The 21,406-nt window shown below is 29.8% G+C and overlaps 2 protein-coding genes across 2 annotated transcripts; one reads left to right on the forward strand and one right to left on the reverse strand.

Annotated features, from left to right (window-relative positions):
* The first annotated feature begins 6,327 nt into the window (after positions 1 to 6,327).
* LOC114181826 (oxalate--CoA ligase-like) lies at positions 6,328 to 9,809 on the forward strand. The gene is made up of 4 exons (XM_028068413.1): positions 6,328 to 6,604; positions 6,769 to 7,831; positions 8,568 to 8,671; positions 9,394 to 9,809. The coding sequence occupies exons 1-4, from the start codon at positions 6,401 to 6,403 to the stop codon at positions 9,580 to 9,582; spliced, it is 1,560 nt and encodes a 519-aa protein (XP_027924214.1). The 5' UTR covers positions 6,328 to 6,400; the 3' UTR covers positions 9,583 to 9,809.
* A 1,522-nt stretch (positions 9,810 to 11,331) lies between these two features.
* LOC114180255 (receptor-like protein EIX2) lies at positions 11,332 to 14,833 on the reverse strand. Its single transcript, XM_028066539.1, has 4 exons — positions 14,115 to 14,833; positions 13,322 to 13,742; positions 12,038 to 13,183; positions 11,332 to 11,983 (listed from the first exon to the last, which is right to left on the reverse strand). The coding sequence occupies exons 1-4, from the start codon at positions 14,808 to 14,810 to the stop codon at positions 11,364 to 11,366; spliced, it is 2,883 nt and encodes a 960-aa protein (XP_027922340.1). The 5' UTR covers positions 14,811 to 14,833; the 3' UTR covers positions 11,332 to 11,363.
* Between the last annotated feature and the right edge of the window lie 6,573 nt (positions 14,834 to 21,406).

Here is a 21,406-nt window from a genome sequence, read left to right on the forward strand (position 1 = left end):
ATTGCAAATTATATTGAATAATATTTTGATTTGACTTGTATAACAAATTGATTAATTGAATAAATTAATTAAATATTAATATAAATATGTGTTATATGAGAAATAAAGTGTTGTATATTATAAATTAAAAAGAAAAGCTTAAAATCTTCAAAATGTTATTTTTTATCAATAAAACTTTTAGTAGCAGATCAATTATTCAAAGACCTACGCCTAAATATTTTAGAACTAAATTGGATATTTATTCTTAATTGTATAATCAAGATTGAATTAGTGATTTTAATATGGTTAAAATACCTTTTTGGTCCCAATTTTAGTAAAGTTTTTTGAAACAAGTCCTAATTTTGGTTTTGTGTTCAAATAGGTCCCAATTTTCGTCAATTTTGTTCAATTGGGTCCTTTTTCGCTAACACCGTTTAAATCATTAACGGCCATGAACAGTGACTGCCACGTGTCATTTCGTGGTTTTTTTGAATTTTTTTTTTATTTTTTTTTTATTTTTTTTTTAATTTTTTTTAAATGTACACGTGTCAACCTAGGGGTGTGCCACGTGTCACTTTGTGGTTTTTTTGAATTTTTTTGAATTTTTTAAAAAAAAATTTAATTTTTTTTAATTTTTTTTAAATGTCCACGTGTCAACCCAGTAGAGTGCCACGTGTCAAAGTCAATGTTCTAAATTCAATTTGATCCCTATATTTGTTATTTTTGTTCAATTAGGTCCAAATTTTTGTTAACATTAACCAATTTGGTCCCTCTCCAAATTAAAACCAAATTTAATTTTTATATTAAAATTCATATTTTTTATTAAATATCTTTATTTAATATATTAAAATTCACATCATTATAACTTTGATATAAAAATTAAATTTGGTCACATCTTCTATAGGGACCAAATTGGTTAATCTTAACAAAAATTAGGACCTAATTGAACAAAAATAATAAATATAGGGACCAAATTGAATATAGAATGTTAACTTTGACACGTGGCACACTACTAGATTGACACGTGGACATTTAAAAAATAATTCAAAAAAATTCAAAAAAATAAAATAAAATAAAAAATTTAAAATTTAAAAAAACCACAAAGTGACACGTGGCACACTCCTGGGTTGACACGTGTATATTTAAAAAAATAAAAAAAAAATTTAAAAAAAAATTAAAAAAAATAAAAATAAAAATAAAAAAAAAATTCAAAAAAACCACGAAGTGACACGTGGCAGTCACTATTCATGGCCGTTAATGATTCAAACGGTGTTAGCAAAAAAGGACCCAATTGACCAAAATTGACGAAAATTGGGACCTATTTGAGCACAAAACCAAAATTAGGACTTGTTTCAAAAAACTTGACGAAAATTGGGACCAAAAAGGTATTTTAACCTTTTAATATAATAGTAATTAACTAATATGTAAAATAAATCTAATATTATAATTTTATAATACTAAAAGCAAAAAGCTATTTTGACAAGATTTTAATATTAAAACCCACATATATAGATAATATTTTTTTAATTTTTATAAAATAATAATCATACTTATTGATAAAACTTAAATAACTTTTGGTATACGAGTATTATTATTTTTTGTTTTAATTTCTATAATTATTTCTTAAGTATAAGATATCATTACACATCATACCATAGAATATATACCAAATTAAATAATAACATCATAAAAATGTCAAATGAATAAATAGCGCCATAGTTTTTTTTTTTCTTTTTAAAGTACATTTACCAGGTTAAAATAAAAATCTTAACATACTTATATATATATATATATATATATATATATATATATATATATATATATATATATATATATATATATATATATATATATATATATAAAGTGACACTTTTATTGAATTAAATTAAAAAATAATGTATTTTTATCTAAAAAAAAATGAAAACGTGATTTTTTTAAGGCGATTGATGTATTCATAATAAATAAAAACAAAAATTAACATATTTAGAGTGACTGCAATAAAAGTGATCTATTTAAAATAAATATTTAAACAATATATATATATATATATATATATATATATATATATATATTATTGACAACTGTAGTCCTTTTCACAATAATTCTCAATTATATGTCAATTGTCTGGTTTTGGATTAATAATGTGATGAAAGAAATTTTACAAAATAAAAGATAAATTGGTGGAGGAGATAAACTAATCTATACAATCTCATCTTGAACCAAAGAAAGACCAATTATTAACGTTATCTACACCGAATGGATCCAATGTTAAGCTGTGTCTCACGACCTTGCAAGAGAGTGTGAACAGATTATAATTACTAAAATCAGTAATTTCAAACATAAAAGCAGAGAAAATAGAAAAAAAAAAAGAGATTTACTAGTAATTTTCTGTAAACTAAAAAACTTAGAATGAAAAGGTGCATTTGCATACTCTAATTGAGGTTTAAGCCCCCTTTTAATAAATGAGAAAAACAGATCCCATGAGATAATGACTGGACAGTCTCTTTCTGATCACACATTTCAAAGACCATACATATAGAGAAAACATGATACACTTTTACATTATTATTCTATTATAATTTTTCTTTTATTGTAAACAAGTAAAAACACATCCATTATACATATATTTAATTATTTAATATTTTTTTATGATACTAAAAATTAACAAAATTCTTAAGATTAAAATTGATAAAATAATTAATTTAATTTAAAAAATATTTTATTCAAAGGGTAAAATTGGAAAGTAAATATAAACACAAAAAAGAGGGTCTGATGGTTATTTTTATTTTTAAATGACATTATTAATTTATGAAGTAAGTTGATTTATAAATTACACATTAAAGTTGTTCTTATCTAGATTTTTCAGGTAACTTTTAAGGTGGATGAAAGATCTTCAATGTCTCGATCTCTAGTGCAGAGTGAGTCAACACTCAAGTTAGTAAGAATAGAAGGATAATATAAGATGTTCTTGTATATAGGCACAAGGTATACAAAAGGTATTTCTTATGTTTGTTTGATTGTGTCACTTCCTGGCTTGGATATTCTCACTAGTATTTGTATTTCTTGTTGTTCCGTACGCGTTGTCCTGTCCTTGTCGGTTATCTGTCAAAGGTACTCTGACGTCAAGTTAGTGTTCGGTAAGGTCAGAGCTCATTAAATGCAGTAGATGCAAAAATATTAAATGTCTTACCTACACTCCATATTTATAGGCGTTATGGTAAGCCTTTTACCTTAATGACAATCTAATAACGATCCAATTACCTTTTAATCTTGTTTACCGAAATAATCTCATAATTAACTATTGGATTTGTCATTGCTCTAGACCGATCACCCTGTTGTTGTCACAAGGCGACATGAAGTTAGCAAGGTTGGTCTACATGATATGTACACATGAGTATAAAGTAATATTGAGTATTCATTAAGAACTTCCTATGGCAAAGTATTAGGTATTGAACTCCCATGCAGAGAAAATACTAAAAAGTTGAGATGTCCATTTGATATCTCACTTAGGGTGTGTTCTTTTGAGAGGATGAATTTAAGAGAGAGTGAGTGAATGATGTGAATGGATTTAGAAATAAAGTTTGTTGTTTCATTTAAGGGATTTAGAGGTGAAAGAGAATAGATTTGGAGGTGAAGTTTGTAAAAATTTGTAAGTAATTTGATTGATATAGTAGATAAAAAAGTTTTAAGAGATTAAAATACAATATTACTATTTTTCTCTTATAGTAAAAATTAATATATTATTATTACTATTATTCATATTATTATTATAATTATTTATTATTATTATTAGTCAAATGCAACGTACACAAAAACACAAATAGTTCAAGGATTGCAAATCGGTTACAGAACTGATTCTCTTAACAATGTGCTCCCCAACAATGCACCATGCATTATTTTGTAACACAAAATAATTTCAAGGATTGGAATTGATTTCCCCTAACACTACGCCCACGGATTCTAATTACATTTCAACTAAACACTTCTCTATTGCCATTCTCATCAAACTCTACCACTAAAAAACTTCTCCTTATAAGTTTCCATGTGACACGCAGGTTCATACTCCCCCAATCCTAGGCGGCGCCACCGCCTAAGGCCATTTCCATCTCCATTAAGTCTAACTTTGTGGTCATCCTGGATGGCACATGAGAGGGACATAATGGTAAAAAGGCTAAACTTTGGCGAGATGGGATTAAGCAAGTATCTCGCAAATCCGCCCTCGCATTCTCTCGCAAATAAACACATGCGAACATCATCCACACCTGCAAATCCATCTCACCAAATCCACGCATACAACAAATTAACATAAAGGAACACTCCCTTGTGCGAAAAGGAACATATTGTTTTACTTATGCGCTATGTAAATAGATGGATTTGCAAGTGGATATATTGTTTGTTTTAGTGAATTTGAAGGTATTTGAAAGAGTGAATTTGTTGGTGGGTATCATATTTGCATCTTCACATTAGAGATAAGAAAAGATTTATTGCGCTAGCAATGTGAAATTACAAAATTACCCTTTAGATTGTTGTTGATCACTTGTAAGGTTGCACATGCATGGAGTCGATTCACCACCAGCATGGAATCGATTCACCACAATATTGGTGGTTGTTGACTACATTCTTAATCTTTATTTGGGTTAAATATGTTTTTGGTTCCTTAAATTTCAATGAAAATTAGAATAAGTCCATCTTCAAAATTTTTGCCCAATTTAGTCCCATAACTTTATAAATGTATGAATTTAGTCATTTTAACCAAATTTTGTTAAGTTTATTTAACATTTTAAACATGTTTCATGATAACATTTGAAACATTTGAGTTATTTTCATCGTTTTACTTATTTCACTTCAATGTTAGTTAGAAATGTGTTTGAAACGTTAAATAAACTTAACAAAATTTGGTTAAAAAGATTAAATTCACGCATTTATAAATATGAGAGACTTCCAAATTTCAATGAGAGACCAATTTCAATTTTCACTTAAAGTTAAGGAATAAAAACATATTTAACCATTTTTATTTTTATATACAAAGTTACATTTCTTAACTTTTAAATACAAAGTTATACATGGAATAGAGTGTATACCAAGTTACTTGGAATCGATTCTATACAAAATTATTCTTAAATACAAAGTTACATGGAATCAATTCTATATATTCTTAATTTTTATTTTTAAATACAAAATTTCATTTTATTATACAAACATAACTTTATAATAACACTAATAATAAATCTTACTAGTTGTAATTATAATAATAATAATAATAATAAAAACAACTTATTTTAATTTAATATCATATATATATATATATATATATATATATATATATATATATATTTAATTTTATATCATAAAGACTGAAATTGTAACATATAATTTTGTTCATCAAAACAATTTTTCAATTATAATACCAACTACATGATACACAAACATTCATTTCAAATATACTCAAATCACATCATATTTATCTTAATCCAAACAACACCATAATATCCTCATTATCTTCTCAAATTCATCTATTATTTTCTGTCGAATCTTTTTCCGATCGAAACACATCCTTAAGTTGAGATGCTATATACTATAAAAATAATTCGATTCAATTTAATCTTAAAGAAGTTACTTTTACAACTTTAATATTCATACCCTGCGCATAGATACTATATTTAGTTTTCATGATAAAAGTCCAACTGGGAAAAGATAATAAATAGATGTGAAGACAATTGAACAACTCGCAAGAAACTATGTAGTTCGTAGACTCTTTCGTGACTCATGATTCCTCTCACAAATTACTTCATATTCTCACTCCTACAATAGCCAATAACAGGAACGGAAAAAGTACAATTTAAGAATAGAAATGAAACATTAACTAACACAAGTACCAAACATCATGCACAAAAATATCAAAGGTAAAATTTATAGATAAGAGAGCATGAACATGTAAGTTTCGCCATAAAAAGATAATTGTATTGTTAATTACTTTATTATTTTAACAATAATTATTTTAATATATGATTGTGTAAGTTCTGTACATGTATCAAGAATTAATTAATCATCTTAAAGGAAAATATATTGGAATTACTAACTTCCTTAAAAGTATTTTTAAACTATCATAGGATAATATTAAAAATAACTCGAAAGTAAATAAAAGACTAAGCACAACATAACAATTTAAATATTTTGATTAGATTTTATTATTGAGATTAAAATGAAAATAAAAGTTAATGACATGAACTGTAGAAGGTGGCTGTGTGGTGAGGCAGAGAGATTTGACCAAAGTCTCACAAACATCTTTTCTACTTTTCTTCTTCCCAGATACTACCGCCACCCGTGTTTCTCAACCCCTATAAATACTTTCCACAATTCCCAATTTCCCAATCCATTCCCAAACACCACACAACCATAATTTTTCTAAGCAAAAAGCACAATGGAAACCGCATCCACACTCACCGCCTTCCTCCGTCATGTCGCCGCCAAGTTCCCCTCCCGACGAGCGCTCTCCGTCGCTGCCAAATTTGACCTCACCCACTCCCGCCTCCACCAGCTGGTGGAATCCGCCGCCCAACGGTTGCTCGCCGCCGGAATCAAACCCGGCGATGTCGTCGCCCTCACGTTCCCGAACACCGTCGAGGTCCGTTCCCTAATCTGTAAACTGTTACATCGTTGTCAATTATATTACATTACGTTACAAATAATTTCAATTGATTAAATTTTCCTTCTCGCAAAGTTGAAACAATGATACAATCTCGATCGTCGTTAATTACAATCCAACGTTTTCTTTTACGTTCGTTTCAGTTTGTTATCATGTTTCTAGCTGTTATTCGAGTACGCGCCACAGCTGCGCCGTTGAACTCGGCTTACACAGCCGAAGAGTTCGAGTTTTATTTAACGGATTCTGAGTCCAAGCTTCTCCTAACATCTTCAGAAGGAAACAACGCAGCTCAAGCCGCAGCTTCAAAACTCAACATAGCTCACGCCACTGCTTCGGTAACCCAAGCCGAGAATAATGAAGCCGAGCTGAGTCTCTCGCTGAGTCAATCCGACTCGGTTAACTCGGTCGATTCCGTTGAGTCAGTGGTTAACGATCCTGATGACGTGGCGCTTTTCCTTCACACCTCCGGTACCACAAGCCGACCCAAGGGAGTGCCGCTCACTCAGCACAACTTGCTCTCTTCGGTACAGAACATTAAATCGGTGTACCGACTCACTGAGTCTGACTCGACGGTGATTGTGCTTCCGCTTTTTCACGTGCACGGTTTGATTGCGGGGTTGCTAAGTTCCCTCGCGGCCGGTGCGGCGGTGGCGCTGCCGGCAGCGGGGAGGTTCTCCGCATCGTCGTTCTGGAAAGACATGGTGAAGTACAACGCCACGTGGTACACTGCGGTCCCCACCATACACCAGATTATATTGGACCGCCACGCGAACAACCCCGAACCGGTATACCCGCGGCTCCGGTTCATCCGAAGCTGCAGCGCGTCGCTGGCACCGGTTATTTTGGGTAAACTCGAGGAGGCTTTCGGTGCGCCGGTGTTGGAGGCTTATGCGATGACGGAAGCGTCGCATCTCATGGCTTCGAACCCTTTGCCGCAAGATGGGCCACACAAGGCCGGGTCGGTTGGAAAGCCCGTGGGCCAAGAAATGGTTATTTTGGACCAGACGGGTCGGGTTCAAGAGGCTGAAGTTAGCGGAGAAGTCTGCATTCGTGGCCCCAATGTTACGAAAGGGTATAAAAATAATGTGGATGCCAATACGGCGGCGTTTGAGTTTGGTTGGTTCCACACCGGTGATGTTGGCTACTTGGATTCTGATGGTTATTTGCATCTCGTAGGTCGCATCAAGGAACTCATCAACCGTGGAGGTATGTTAATATTTATTATTCAAAAACTTTTTGTTCATAAATTATCAAAATATTATTTTGCTTGTGAATACGGAATTTTCTGCGGAAGGTATTGCGAATATTCTGAATTGAGGGAACCACGCTTTTTCAAAATTCGGTGCATTGACCGTTTTGAAGGAAAAGTTTGGGTTGAATACAGACTAAGCTTAACCATTGATTTTGGTGATTCATTGTCTTCGAGAAATATTTGTCGGTGGTGTGTCATTGATGACGTGAGTTTGATTCTTGCTGAGTAATTTGTCTGGTGTAAACTCAAGAGACTTCTCAATAGTTTTACGCGTTATGTGAACAACTTGTCAATATTTAAATTGTGTGAGAATTATTATAGTATTCTCAGATGAAACAAATGTCATAACTGTTTTTATATGCACTAAGGTTGAAGTTGGGCTTTTTGTTTGGTATTAACAACTATTAGAGTTATGGTTTGTACGTCAAGAGAGTGACAGTGATGTTAATTAGGTTTTGATTTGGCAGTTATATCAGGAAAGAAGTAGGTATAAACTATCCATATCATGACACGGGGTTTAGTTCATTCAATTTATATATTAGGTGAAAAGTAGAGAACACTATAAAAGTTCTATATTTTATTTTCATTTATTTAGCGTCACAAAGAGAAAAAGAAACAGTGTTCATTTTCAGAAAATTTAATGAAATCAGTGATACATGTTAGCTGATGAGAAGGGTTTTTAAATTTTAGGCGAAAAGATATCACCAATTGAAGTTGATGCTGTTCTGCTTTCACATCCGGACATTGCACAAGCAGTTGCTTTCGGAGCGCCTGATGCCAAGTACGGTGAAGAGGTGTGTCTCTGTCTCATTCATCCATTTTTAACTTTTACACACACTACAAATTTAACGGGCTTTTTCTCAAAGAAACCACAAAAATACAACTACAAATTTTGCCCATCACCATTTTTTATGGGCGATATGTTACCACAAAAAATTTAGAGTTATATTAGTAATATGATACAATGTTGTGATTCTTTCTCTTTCCACTAGTCATACCCTATGTTTTATACACCGCTCATAAAGAATAAACTTGCCATAAAAAGGTTACGCCCCACAAGAATAAACACTGGCCTACTCTTTTTGTATTATTTTATGACATTGGCATATCGGGTGTTATTCTATTTTTTGCATTGGTTGGTAATGGAGGGCCACTCATAAGTGAGTAACACGTACCTGAAAGACAAACACAACCGAGGATTTCTGAGCCATTTAAGTTTTATCATTTTCTGCCTTCAAAGGTCATAATCTAATCATGTACGAACATTTTGTGGCGTACAAGAAAACCCTTCTAATCGAAGAGTCCATTTTTATTTGATCACCTTTTGGCAAATGGAACCACCATTTCAATACCACGTTACAGAAACTTACCTTCTAACTTTAATTTCCCGAAATGTTAAGTGTCTAAATCTGAAAAGTGTTTGGTGTATCACTGACTAATTAACTCGTGGATTACTACATATCAAACTTTTTTTCACTAAAATTTGTGTTGATGATATATTGTTAACTTTCGACAGATATATTGTGCGGTGATCCCAAGAGAAGGATCAAATGTTGACGAGGCAGAGGTGCTAAGATATAGCAAGAAGAATCTTGCATCCTTCAAAGTTCCGAAAAAGGTGTTCATTACTGATTCTTTGCCCAAGACTGCCACCGGAAAGATTTTGCGTCGTCTTGTGGGAGAACACTTTGTTTCTCAAATTTGACCAACTTTAGTCCCCACCTTTCATTCCTAAACTCCATACAATACATAGATCGAGTCCGCAGACTATCACAATAATTTGGCAACTTGGTATTGAAGAGGACGGTATTTCTGCAAATGGTCTTTCATACAGGGCACAATAGATTATAGTTTTCAGTGTTTCGTCTGAAATGTTTACAGTGTAATGTTTTCAATGTTTTTTTTATACATATTGAGTACTTTCTCAATCCATTTTTGTCTACATTTCTAACTTCGTGGATCACGAGACGTGGGAAACTAGAAAGGAAAAAATAGCGTTCAAATAATAACAACGTAGAACCTATTACATATGATTAACTGAAAGCTGATATTAGCTTACGAAGATGAGTCGCTGAGCTAAGAAAATTAAGTACTGAAGGAAGCTGTCCGAATAAAGATCAACCGATGAAACATTGAATTCTTTTAATTCAGAAATCAATTGATAGCAAAGTATGTGTTTCTAGAAGTTCTCTATCGAGGATTCAGCATAACTGATGTTAACTAGTGTGAAACTGAGCCATTGAAGGTGCAGCAGAATTGATATCAGCTAGTGTGAAATTGGGTCACTAGGATTCAGCATAATGGTTCAGCTAGCACGAGATAGGGCTAATTTTAGCTGAATACAAGATCAACTGAAGGCGAACAAAGTCAAAATGGCAGTTTACATAATTAGTTGAATGAGGAACATTCGACTATTCAAAGTCTTAGCAGAGTTAGAGGTAATCAATGCAGAATTCAGCTATATGCCAGTATAAAAAAATTATCTGAATGGTTGAGAATATTTTTCACCAGTTTCTTACCTTCAAGAGGCTCATAGGTGTTAAAAGCTTTTGAATGATATTGCCTTTAAAAATAGGAAGGCAAACTTTGTGTATAAATTATAGAGGACAACACAAATCAATCAAACTAACCTATTTTATCCTGCATCTGCTTTCTTTCCATTACTACTTTTCTTTACTCTCTACCTCTTTCATGAATCACTTTTCTTTTATAAGCTGTTATTTATGGCATTCAACATTTACCTTTTAACAATGAAAATTGAAACTAACAACACCAATTAATGAAAGCAGTACCCCTCCGATTAATCCAATGTATGAGAATTTTTTACATATCTTTGATCAAATGTCTATCAAATGCAGAGAAGAGAATTTTGCCTATTCAACATAAAGTTCCAATGGGTGTCATTAGACCTTCATGCCAGAGTCTCATTTTTTCCTCCTGTTTATATGTAAAATGTTAAAATAAAATGGACTAAATTTAAAAGATGAAGAGATAAAGTTAAAAATGCAACATCCAAAACTAAACGTTCACAAAGTAATTGAATCTTGCTGTTGAGAAAGAAAGTAGTCTTTTATAATGCCTTTGAATCTTGCTATTGAGAAAGAAATTATAACCATTTATAAATTTGAATACGAATGCCTTTGAGTATCTAAAACCCAAGCAACTCATTAAATATATTGCCTCAATTCTTTTCAGCAAGAGTTTTACATGGTTCAAATTAAGTTCACACTGTCTAAATTTTCTAACAATAGATTGCAATTTGTTAAATTAGCTAGAATTTATCCATAATAAGTTGGACATGTAGATTCTTTAGCTTTGAAATCCACTAGTGCTTTAAATAAATAACACTGTCATATTGAAAATAAATCAAACAAAACAGAAATTACCTGAAAATTTGATCAACTATGCAATACAGAGTAGTTCAAATTAACTTACATGCTTTATAATAACTTTATTTTTCACCACATTAGATATATTGTACTGACATTAGAAAAAATGTTGAAGTTTGAACCACACATGATCAAGGAAATGAAAATAGGCATAACGCCATGATCTACAAATGACCAATGGACCAACTACTATCCAAAATCCCACCATATATCCAAATGTCATACCCACATAAAAGAAGTTCACTCCATGCCTATCATCATTCCCTTTGCCATTGTGATCATAGCTTTTGTCATTGGAGATGCAACTGATGGGTAGTGGTGGGCCACAGAGATTGTTGCCAATAAAGTTTGAGGCATCAAAGGTTTGCAACTGAGTTCCTGTTGGAATTTTTCCATTCAAATCATTATAAGACAAGTCTAGCATGCTTAGAAAGCTCAAATTTGAAATAGTTGGAGGGATTTCACCAGAAAGTTCATTCCTTGATAAATCAATGGACAACAATGATCCCATATTACCAATGTTTTGTGGGATGTGACCACTAAGTTGGTTGTGGGACAAGTTCAAAAACATCAAACCATTTAAATCTGTGACTTCTCTCGGTATTTCTCCTACTAATTTGTTATTTGACAAATCGATGCTTGTTACCAACCCAAGAAAGTTTTTGTATTCATCTCCTCTTCCTTTCAACCAAAGACGAACACTGATTACAGTATAATCTGAATATCGAAATGTATAGTTTCTAGCAGAACAATAGATAAGAGCAGTTGTACTTTTGTTCATCTGGGTCATGGTCTTCAAACTATTAAAACAAGTAGGTATGTTTCCAGTCAGATTATTTTGTGCAAGGTCTAACACTTGAAGAAGACTCATATCACATATTTTATTAGGAATATGATCCGAAAATCTATTTGATCGAAGGATAAGAACCTTCATATCTAAAAATCTTTCTCCAACCCAAGTTGGAATTGTTCCTGAAAAATTATTTTCTCCAAGATCCAACAAAATCAATTTATTGGTTTTTTTCAAAATTGTAGGAAATGTTCCCGAGAGCAAGTTTTTACGGATGCTTAATGATTTTAGCTCTATCAAGGAACTCATGGATTGGGGAATGTTTCCAACAAAATTATTATTTTGTAAATTTACATCCAATAGATATGGCCAGATGTCCCAACAATCTGGTATTTCCCCTGATAAGTTATTCGATGCAAGATTGAGAAATTCTAATTTCATTGGCTTCTCTTTACCTTTACATAAAAAATCATCCATGGACTTGGAGAATGAATTGTTTGAAAGGTCCAAAAAACCCACACCATTTGAAAGTGAGGGAAATTTGTTACTTAACTTATTTGCACTTAGATCAACAGCAATTATAGATATTGGATTCTTTAATGTAGTCCCAAGCTCACCATGGATATGATTATGAGAGAGATTTAGAAAATAAGCTTGAGAAAATGTTTTCCAAAACCAATTGGGAATAGAATCTAAAATTCCCGTGTTAGACATCGCTATATAAGAAAGTTTGTCTTGTGATTGAATCCAGGAAGGAAAGTTGGGACCTAATTGCCAAGAGCTCATATCCAAATAAGTAAGTTGAAAAGTAGGATACCATTTTGGACCCACTTTTAAAGTCAAATTGTTTCCTGGTGCAGAAAACTCATACAAACTCGTAAGATTTGTGAGATGATCTTTCGTGATAACTCCTTCAAAATGATTATAATCAATACCAAGATATAACAATTCAGAAAGTGTTCTAAGACTTTCAAATGGATTTCCTCTAAGCTGATTATAGGATAGAGAAAGAGATCTCAGTGATGAAAGTTTTCCGAGTGATATTGGGAGTTCTCCACCAATTTTGTTTCCATAAAAATTTAGTGTGGCAATTTTTTTATAAACCTCAAATTGGTTTGTTAGATTACCTGAAATTTGAGAACTTCCAAATTCAAGTGTTTTGAGTCCATGGGAAATACAAGGAGCAAGAATATCTAAAATTTCATTAATGTGCTGATTGAGTTTGAGATATGAGAATTGTATCACCCTTAAGTTGCAGAGATAACCAAAAGAAGTTGGAATTGGACCTTCAAGTTGATTGTATGACAAGTCAAGTGTAACTAGAGAAGTCATATTTCCAAAGGCATCAGAAATATTTCCTTGTAAGTTGTTGCCTGATAGGTCCAAGAACTTGAGATGAGGAAAACTACTATAAAACCAATGAGGTATAGAAGATGAAAATGAATTTTCACTCAAATCAAGATTTTCAAGAAGTGTGAGGTTTCGAAGACCGTTAGGAATTTGACCTTCAAAGAAGTTAAAATTTGAAACAAGAGAAACAAGTTTCTTCAGTCCAAATACCCACTTTGGAACAAATGAAATTGTAGAATGATAAGAAATCTCAGAAATATCAAGAGTCAGGAGAGACGAGAAGTTAAGAAATGATGGTTGATTGTACTGTGGAAGTGTACATCCTGACAAATCTAGGTGCAACAAAGAAGAAAGAGGTTGGATGGTGTGAAGCAAGTGAAATGATTGGGATAGGTTTGCACCTCCTAAATTAAGATATTCAAGCTTAGTAAGACTTGATAACCGGTCAACATTTCCAATAAACAAAGTTTTGTCAATAGAATAACCACTTTGAAGATCAAGGTAGAGCAAGTTGGAGAGATTTCCAATTTGAGAGGGAATAGTTCCATTGGTAGAATAACTTAGATCTAGATACGCCAAATTGGAAAGATTACCAATCTGGGGAGGAATGTTGCCCATGAATCCAGAAAAAGAGAGGTCCAAGTGAATTAAGGTGGTCATTGAGCCAATAAAAGAAGGAATTGGCATACTTGCTTTACGTGACCAAATGTTGCTCAATGTAAGATAACGAATTTTGGAAAGACTTGATAGCCAATTAATATTTTCAAGAAACAAAGATTCTTCATCATATCCACTAAGGTGGAGGTGGAGCAAATTGGAAAGACTCCCTATCTGGGGAGGAATTGTTCCATTGGCAACATAAGAGAGGTCAAGATAGAGCAAATTGGAGAGATTTCCAATCTGAGAAGGAATATTCCCCATGAATCCAACATCAGAAAGATCGAGGTGAGTTAAAGAAGTGATTGTTGCAATGAAGGAAGGAATTGGAGTACTTGGAAAATGATTGCCGCTGAGATCCAAGTAATTCAAATGCTTCAAATCAACCAAACAAGGATTTATCTCTCCACCAAAGGCCCGTCTTGTGTGCTCTTCCCATGCTTCTTCCCATGCTTCTTCACCTAATGGATAAGGAAGGTTGTCATCGAAATCAGGAAATGAAGTTCTGAGGTGAAGCTCTGAAACATGAGATGTAATGTTGTTGCAGACAACTCCATCCCAGTGGCAACAATTGGGATTGATAGAAGCATTCCAAGAAGAAAGCCTATTTGAAGGATCTGTGAGATTATACTTCAACTTTAACAGTGTCTCTCTCTCACTTTCAATACACACCGTCTCTCTGCACACACCAAAAGTTGATATCAAAAGCGAATAAACAAACACAACCATAAAAAAGGAGCAAGTCATTTTTAACAAGCTATTACAAAGAAACGAGTGTTTTTTCATTAGAAAGAAGTGGTTATGGGTTATGCATACATACTAAATACCCTATTTATAGAGAGAGCTGCATCGCCTTTGCATAATTGCGCTATCTATCTATCAATTTTAATTTCTATGCTAATTTTATAAAATCAAATTCACCGGTCAAAATCACTTTCATATTTTATCTTCTTTTTTTCTTAGACCTTACAAAAGATCACCATTCCTCCTCTTCATTCTTTGAGGATGTACTAAAAGAAATAAACCAGAATCATATATTTAAATAAACAGTTAACTTTTATTTAATCAAAATAATTTTTACGATTAACTAACTCCATAAATCACTTTTAATGTTCTACTTTTTGTAGCTTTATTTCTTCTAACTGAAAGCCAATAATTACTTTTTAAAATTAGTATTGAAATCCATTTTAAAAACTCTCTTCATAAATAGTGAAGGTTTCACCAAATATCTCACCTATATTTCTGAATGTCTCTATTGTTGGCTCCACTTTCTTTTTCTCTTTGTTTTGTAATAAACTTCTAAGATGTATAATATTAATAACCCAACTTCTTGTTTGACATAGTCTTAGCATTTTACTCTCATATGTATTATGGTTTCTTTTTCAATTTTTATTTACTTATATGCGCCAGGAAAGAACAATAAATATACAAGTCATCAAAATATCTAACTTACCATGATTTTTTGTTTCTTATATTGCTCGAGAAAGTTATTATTTTTTCTATTTTAAGTGGAATGTTACAGTTTTTTATTTCACATAAAATTAATTAATTATTAGGGAGACCTAAAAGAGTGTAAAATATTTGTATAAATTTTACATTTATGGGTTAGTGTAGTTTTTCTTATTTTTAAAGTTTGGACATATTTTTCACACAAAAATAAAATAGAACGATGGAGAAAGGGTTGAATATTTTGAAAAATATTATCAGTCTCTCATCCTTATACTTCATGATCCTCACTTTTAAAACTTTAATTTATTCAGAAAAAGGTAGAATATTATTACAATTTTTTACATGAAAGGAGAAGATCTCTTAACTTTTGTTTGAGTTGTGTAGAAAAAGAATTTTTGTGTAATGTTAAAGACAATGATACTGAACATTGATGGTGTACTACCGTGCATTATTACGTGTCACACAAAAAATTTAACATGTGACAACAAAAGTTTTTGCAGAAAATATATTAAAAAATAAAAAAATGGAGATGTAGTTGATTATCTTTTTTAAAAGTTAGAACATGATTAAAATTTTTTACAAAACAGGAACCAACTTAAAATCGTCCGACCAAAATACAGACAAAACGAATAATTAAACATTTATATTTATAGTGACAAAACGAATAATTAAACATTTATATTTATAGTAAAATTTGTTGTCATTGCGATTCTTACAAAATTTGATCTCTAATTTTACGAGTTAGTTCCGATTGGATTAAGATTTTAATGATTAGTTTGTAGATAAAGATAAGGAAAGGATTTATGACTCATGTAATTGTAAAAACATGATTCAGTAAATTATACTTGAAAATTTTATAGGAGTAAAAGAAAAAGAATCTAATAAACTTATATTTTGTATTAAATTTTTCATGAACAATAGTTAAAAGTAAAAAAATAATTATTTGAGTATTTAAATCTCAAAGAAAGAGACCTAAGTTAGTAATTTTGCTTAAAGATTAGCTAAGATTCTCCATAGTTTTAGATCCCTTTATTTAGTTAATTAGAGTTCTTGTGTATCTTTCTTGAAGTACTTAGATAAATAAACTTACTTTACCTTTATTTGGGCTCAAACGTATTTTTATTAACCATTATTCAGTTATACGCTATCTATTTAACAATTTTCATTTTATACACTAAAATGTTAAAATCAATTTGACTTTTCAAGAGATGAGTAACATCTTTTGTATATTCTTTTTAAAACTATCAATTTAAAGGACGAGAAGCAACGTAATTTAAGTGCTAAAAAAGTATGAAGGATGGTTTGAATTGTAAGTATACACAAAATGTTGGCATTCAAAAGTCTCTGTCTTTTTGTCATTTGTACTTATGGTATAATATTCTTCTTCCACTCCTTTTCTTGCTTTTCATTATTTTCATTTGAAGGAATGATTTTGTTTATCGTATTTAATTATCGTATTGCAAAATTAGTTATATTTATTTTCGTCATGTAATCTATTATATGAAAATGTAAACCAGAATCATATATTTAAACAAGTTAACTTTTTTCAATCAAAATAATTTTGCAATTAACTAACTTCTTAAATCACTTTTTATGTTATTATTTTATTTAGCTTGATTTCTTCTAATTAATTGACAATAAAGAATTATTTTATAAAATTAATATTGAAATATATTTAAAGAATCTTTATAAACCGTTACACTAAATGTATTATCGCTGCCCACATTTCTAAAAGTCTTTCTTTTTGTTTCTTTCTCTTTTTACTTTTTTTTATTCAAAAAATTTGAAAGAGCTTGACTATAAATATCTAATTCATTGTTTGACTCGGTCTTAGCCATTCACTTCACACTCACTCACTCCAATATCAGGCCAAGCCATGAAGCTTTTGTTTTTCTTATGTGCTGGAATATTCTATGCTGTAGCAAACAAGAAGAAAAATACAAGTCATAAAAAACCCTAACTTGTAAAGATTTTTTATTTTTTTTTCTTTTATGCAACTTTTTGTTTTCACTATCAATTATTTGAAAAAGTTATTGGCGTAAAGTGTTGGAAATATCTAATATAATTTATAAAATATATAATTAAAATATTATCTTATAATTATTTATATTTTTTTAGAATTTCAATTTTATGGATAAATATTATTTATGGTTAATGATTATATATTTTTTATTACGAATTAATATATTATTTAATCAAATTTATTACAATTGTTTTGTATTCTTATCTATATTATCTTTTAAGAAAGTTCAGAGATCCTTCACTACACTCAAATGATCTAATAATTTGTTGTTTTTTAGGTGAGAAGCACATATCATGTGCAGTAGGCTTTTCTCTCTAAGGACAACTCTGCGCGTCTCAACCCATCATACTTTTACTTCTTTCCTCATTTACTTATTATATCTTATTGTTGTAAGAATTGTTGGATTCGATTAATATTCTTTCATTCATATACATGTCAGTATTATTATTGCTCTAATAATTATTATTACATTATTCATATTTTTATTATTATTAGTATTATTTATTTAATCATTTTCTAACATTATTAGAGAGAAAAACTTATTCATTTCTAACATTAAAGACAATATAGAACAGAAGACTGAAAATATTTTTTTATATGAAATAATGTGTGTTATAGTTATAATTAAATCAATCTCAACTAAGCCTAAAAAATTATATATAATTGTTTTTATTTATATTGATAACAATAAATGAAACTACGGATAAATTAAATTCTGGCTCAGTGATTTTGTTTGTTGTGATATCTAAAGATAATGTTTTTTCTATTATATTAATCTATACTTTAATATCTTTTACTCTTACAACGGATAAATAGAGATATTCTAGATCATGAATATATTTCAAGTGTTTTGTATGAAAATAATTATAAAATAATTTGCCTACTAAAACTACTATTGAGTTATGAAACTATGCATTTGCAAGAAAAAAAGTTTATATATATATATATATATATATATATATATATATATATATATACATGTATATGATTGATAATAATATTTTTATAAGATTTATTAACTTTAAAATATTGTTTATGACTTTGAAATTAAAATGAATTATTTTAATTGACGTCATGCTTATGATCATGTGTGTGCTGAAAAAAAAAATTCATATTAAAAATTGAGGGGATGGTCAAATAAAATTAAACTTGTCTTCTAGAAGTTATCTTTTTTTTTTTTTTAAATGAATATCTCATTTTTATGAATTTAGAAACTTTCTTGTTGCTCAACAAGGTTATAAAGTGGTTTTTTATTACAATAAATTATTATTTCTAGACATGTGATTTGGTTGGTAAATTATATATTTGTGATGATTTGTTTGAGTTAGTACCTTTATCTTGTAATAAAATATCTAATAATTTTTCTTTGATCATTACAAACATAAGTTGTGATATATGATATACTATTATTAGAAATATTGAGAAGTTTGGTTAGAGATAATTCAAATTATATAATTTTGAGGTACAAATTAATTAAAAAGGGAAGTGATGAATATATGTCTTTAGAAATGAGAATACATGTCTTTATAAATGAGATTTTGTGTGAAACTCATAATATTCTTTCTTAAGTAACATCTTCATATAGTATATAGTGCTAATCTAATGGAAAGAAAAAAAAAAGTTTCAATATGGTTAATGTTATTCTACAAGTTCTAGCATGCTTAAAATGATATAAGATGAAACTTTATATTTTGTTTGTCATATCCTCACATATATCTCCTTACAAAAGGTTGTGATAAAACTCTTATGAGTTAAAAAAAAGAGAACCAAATTTAAAATATTTCAAAGTGTGGAGATATCTTGCAATGGTTAATATAACTCTTAATAAAAATAAATAAAATTTATTCGTTATATATTTTAAAGTGGATGAAAATATACCTCTAATACTATTTTGTCATCTAGTAATAATATTTTTTTGTGATTTTTCTAGTTATGACAACATGTTCAATTTCTAGAGATTATTGAAGAATATATTAATGTAAATTACGTAGTGATTCAGGTGACACAAAATCAATTACTGGTTATGGTTATGTTTTAATCTTGGATAGAGGTCCACTATAATGGAAATATGTTTAAAAGAAGAAACTATTACTCTTTGATAATCTATGTAAGCATCAATCAAATTGTTATATTTAAAGTTTATATTAAAAATGTCAATGAAAAAAATTGACATATAATAGAATGGGAGACAAAGTTTAAATATTTTTGTACTAAAGAAATAAACCAGAATCATATATTTAAATAAACAGTTAACTTTTATTTAACCAAAATAATTTTTACAATTAACTAACTCCCTAAATCACTTTTAATTTTCTACTTTTTGTAGCTTGATTTCTTTGACTGAGAGTCAAGAATTACTTGAATCCAATTAAAAAACTCTTCATAAATAGTGAAGGTCTCACTAAATATCTTACCTATATTTCTGGCTCCACTTTCTTTTTCTCTTTGTTTTGTAATAAACTTCTAAGATGTATAATATTAATAATCCAACTTCTTGTTTGACACAATCTTAGCCTTTTCACTCTCATACTCAATAATTCATATATTATGGTAGGAAAGAAGAATCAATATACAAGTCATCAAAATATCTAACTTACAAAGACTTTTTTTTTATTTCTTTTATACATTATACAAGTCATATTGCTCGACAAAGTTATTATTTTTTGTCTATTTTAAGTGGAATGTTACAGTTTTGTTTCACATAAAATTAATTATTAGGGAGACCCAAAAAAGTGTAAAATACTTGTATAAATTTTATATTTATTGGTCAGTGTGATTTTTCTTTTTTAGAAGTTTGGACATATTTTTCACACATGACACATTCACACAAGAAATAAAATAGGACGATCGGAAAAGTGTCGAATATTTTCAAAAATATTATCCGTCTCTCATCCTTATACTTCATAATCCTCACTTAAAAACTTAAATTTATTAAGAAAGAAATGGTAGAATTTCATACAATTGTAAGATCTCTCCACTTTGTTTGAGTTGTTTTTTTTTTTTAATAAAACAATAACATTTGATATTAACATTGATATGTGGCCGTGTGCTGTTATATGACACAATGTCACAGGTTACATAAAAAGTAATATGTGATAACAAAATTTTTACAAAAAAGAATATTAAAATTTTAAAATGGATTAAAAAAAAGTAGAGATAAACTCGTGATATGTTATTAACGTTATTAGCAATATTTTGTAATATTTTTTAAAAAACCTAAGAGACATTTTCTTTTTCTTCTAAACATTACGACGCAATTAAAATATTTTTAAAAGTGAAACTAACTCCAAACGTTCAAACTAAAGTGAAAACGAGTAATTAATTCTTTTCATTTATAGTAAAAATTGTTATGATTGTACTTCTTACGAAACTTGAACTCTAATAAAAAATTATTTTTCAACCGTAATTTACTGAATTATGTTTTTACAATAACATGATGCATAAATCCTTTCGTTATCTAAATCTACAAACTAATCAAACTTATATTTTGTATTTACTTTTTCATGAACAATAATTAAGAGTAAAAACGTTTATTTGAGTAATTAAATTTCGAAGAAAGAGACCTAAGTTAATAATTTTGCCTAAAGATTAGTTACGATTCTCGATAGTTTTAGATCCCTTTATTTAGTTAGAGTTATTGTTTAACTTTCTTTAAGTACTTAGATAAAATAAATTACTTTACTAAGATCCTTTTATTTGTGCTCAAATATCTTTTTATTAAGCCATTATCAGCATATCAAAATCCATTCCCCAAGTACGAAAATATATACGTTATCTATTTAACAATTTAAATTTTCGTTAAAATCAAATTTTTTGAATATTCTTTTTAAAACTATCAATTTAAAGGACGAGAAGCACGTAATTTAGGTGC

This window comes from Vigna unguiculata, chromosome 4, assembly GCF_004118075.2.
Source record: "Vigna unguiculata cultivar IT97K-499-35 chromosome 4, ASM411807v1, whole genome shotgun sequence".
In the NCBI taxonomy this organism is placed as follows: Eukaryota; Viridiplantae; Streptophyta; class Magnoliopsida; order Fabales; family Fabaceae; genus Vigna; species Vigna unguiculata.

Bases quoted from the DNA above. Each gene is read 5' to 3' on its own strand.
- LOC114181826 (XM_028068413.1), top strand. From the start codon at position 6,401: ATGGAAACCGCATCCACACTCACCGCCTTCCTCCGTCATGTCGCCGCC. The intron at 7,832-8,567 runs GTATGTTAATAT...TTTAAATTTTAG, and splicing joins GGAACTCATCAACCGTGGAG to GCGAAAAGATATCACCAATT. The intron at 8,672-9,393 runs GTGTGTCTCTGT...AACTTTCGACAG, and splicing joins ATGCCAAGTACGGTGAAGAG to ATATATTGTGCGGTGATCCC.
- LOC114180255 (XM_028066539.1), bottom strand. From the start codon at position 14,810: ATGACTTGCTCCTTTTTTATGGTTGTGTTTGTTTATTCGCTTTTGATA. The intron at 13,743-14,114 runs ATTTGGTCACGT...TCTTTGTTGCAC, and splicing joins GTTATCTTACATTGAGCAAC to CTAGATTTGTCAGGATGTAC. The intron at 11,984-12,037 runs GTACAACTGCTC...TTCGATATTCAG, and splicing joins CATGACCCAGATGAACAAAA to ATTATACTGTAATCAGTGTT.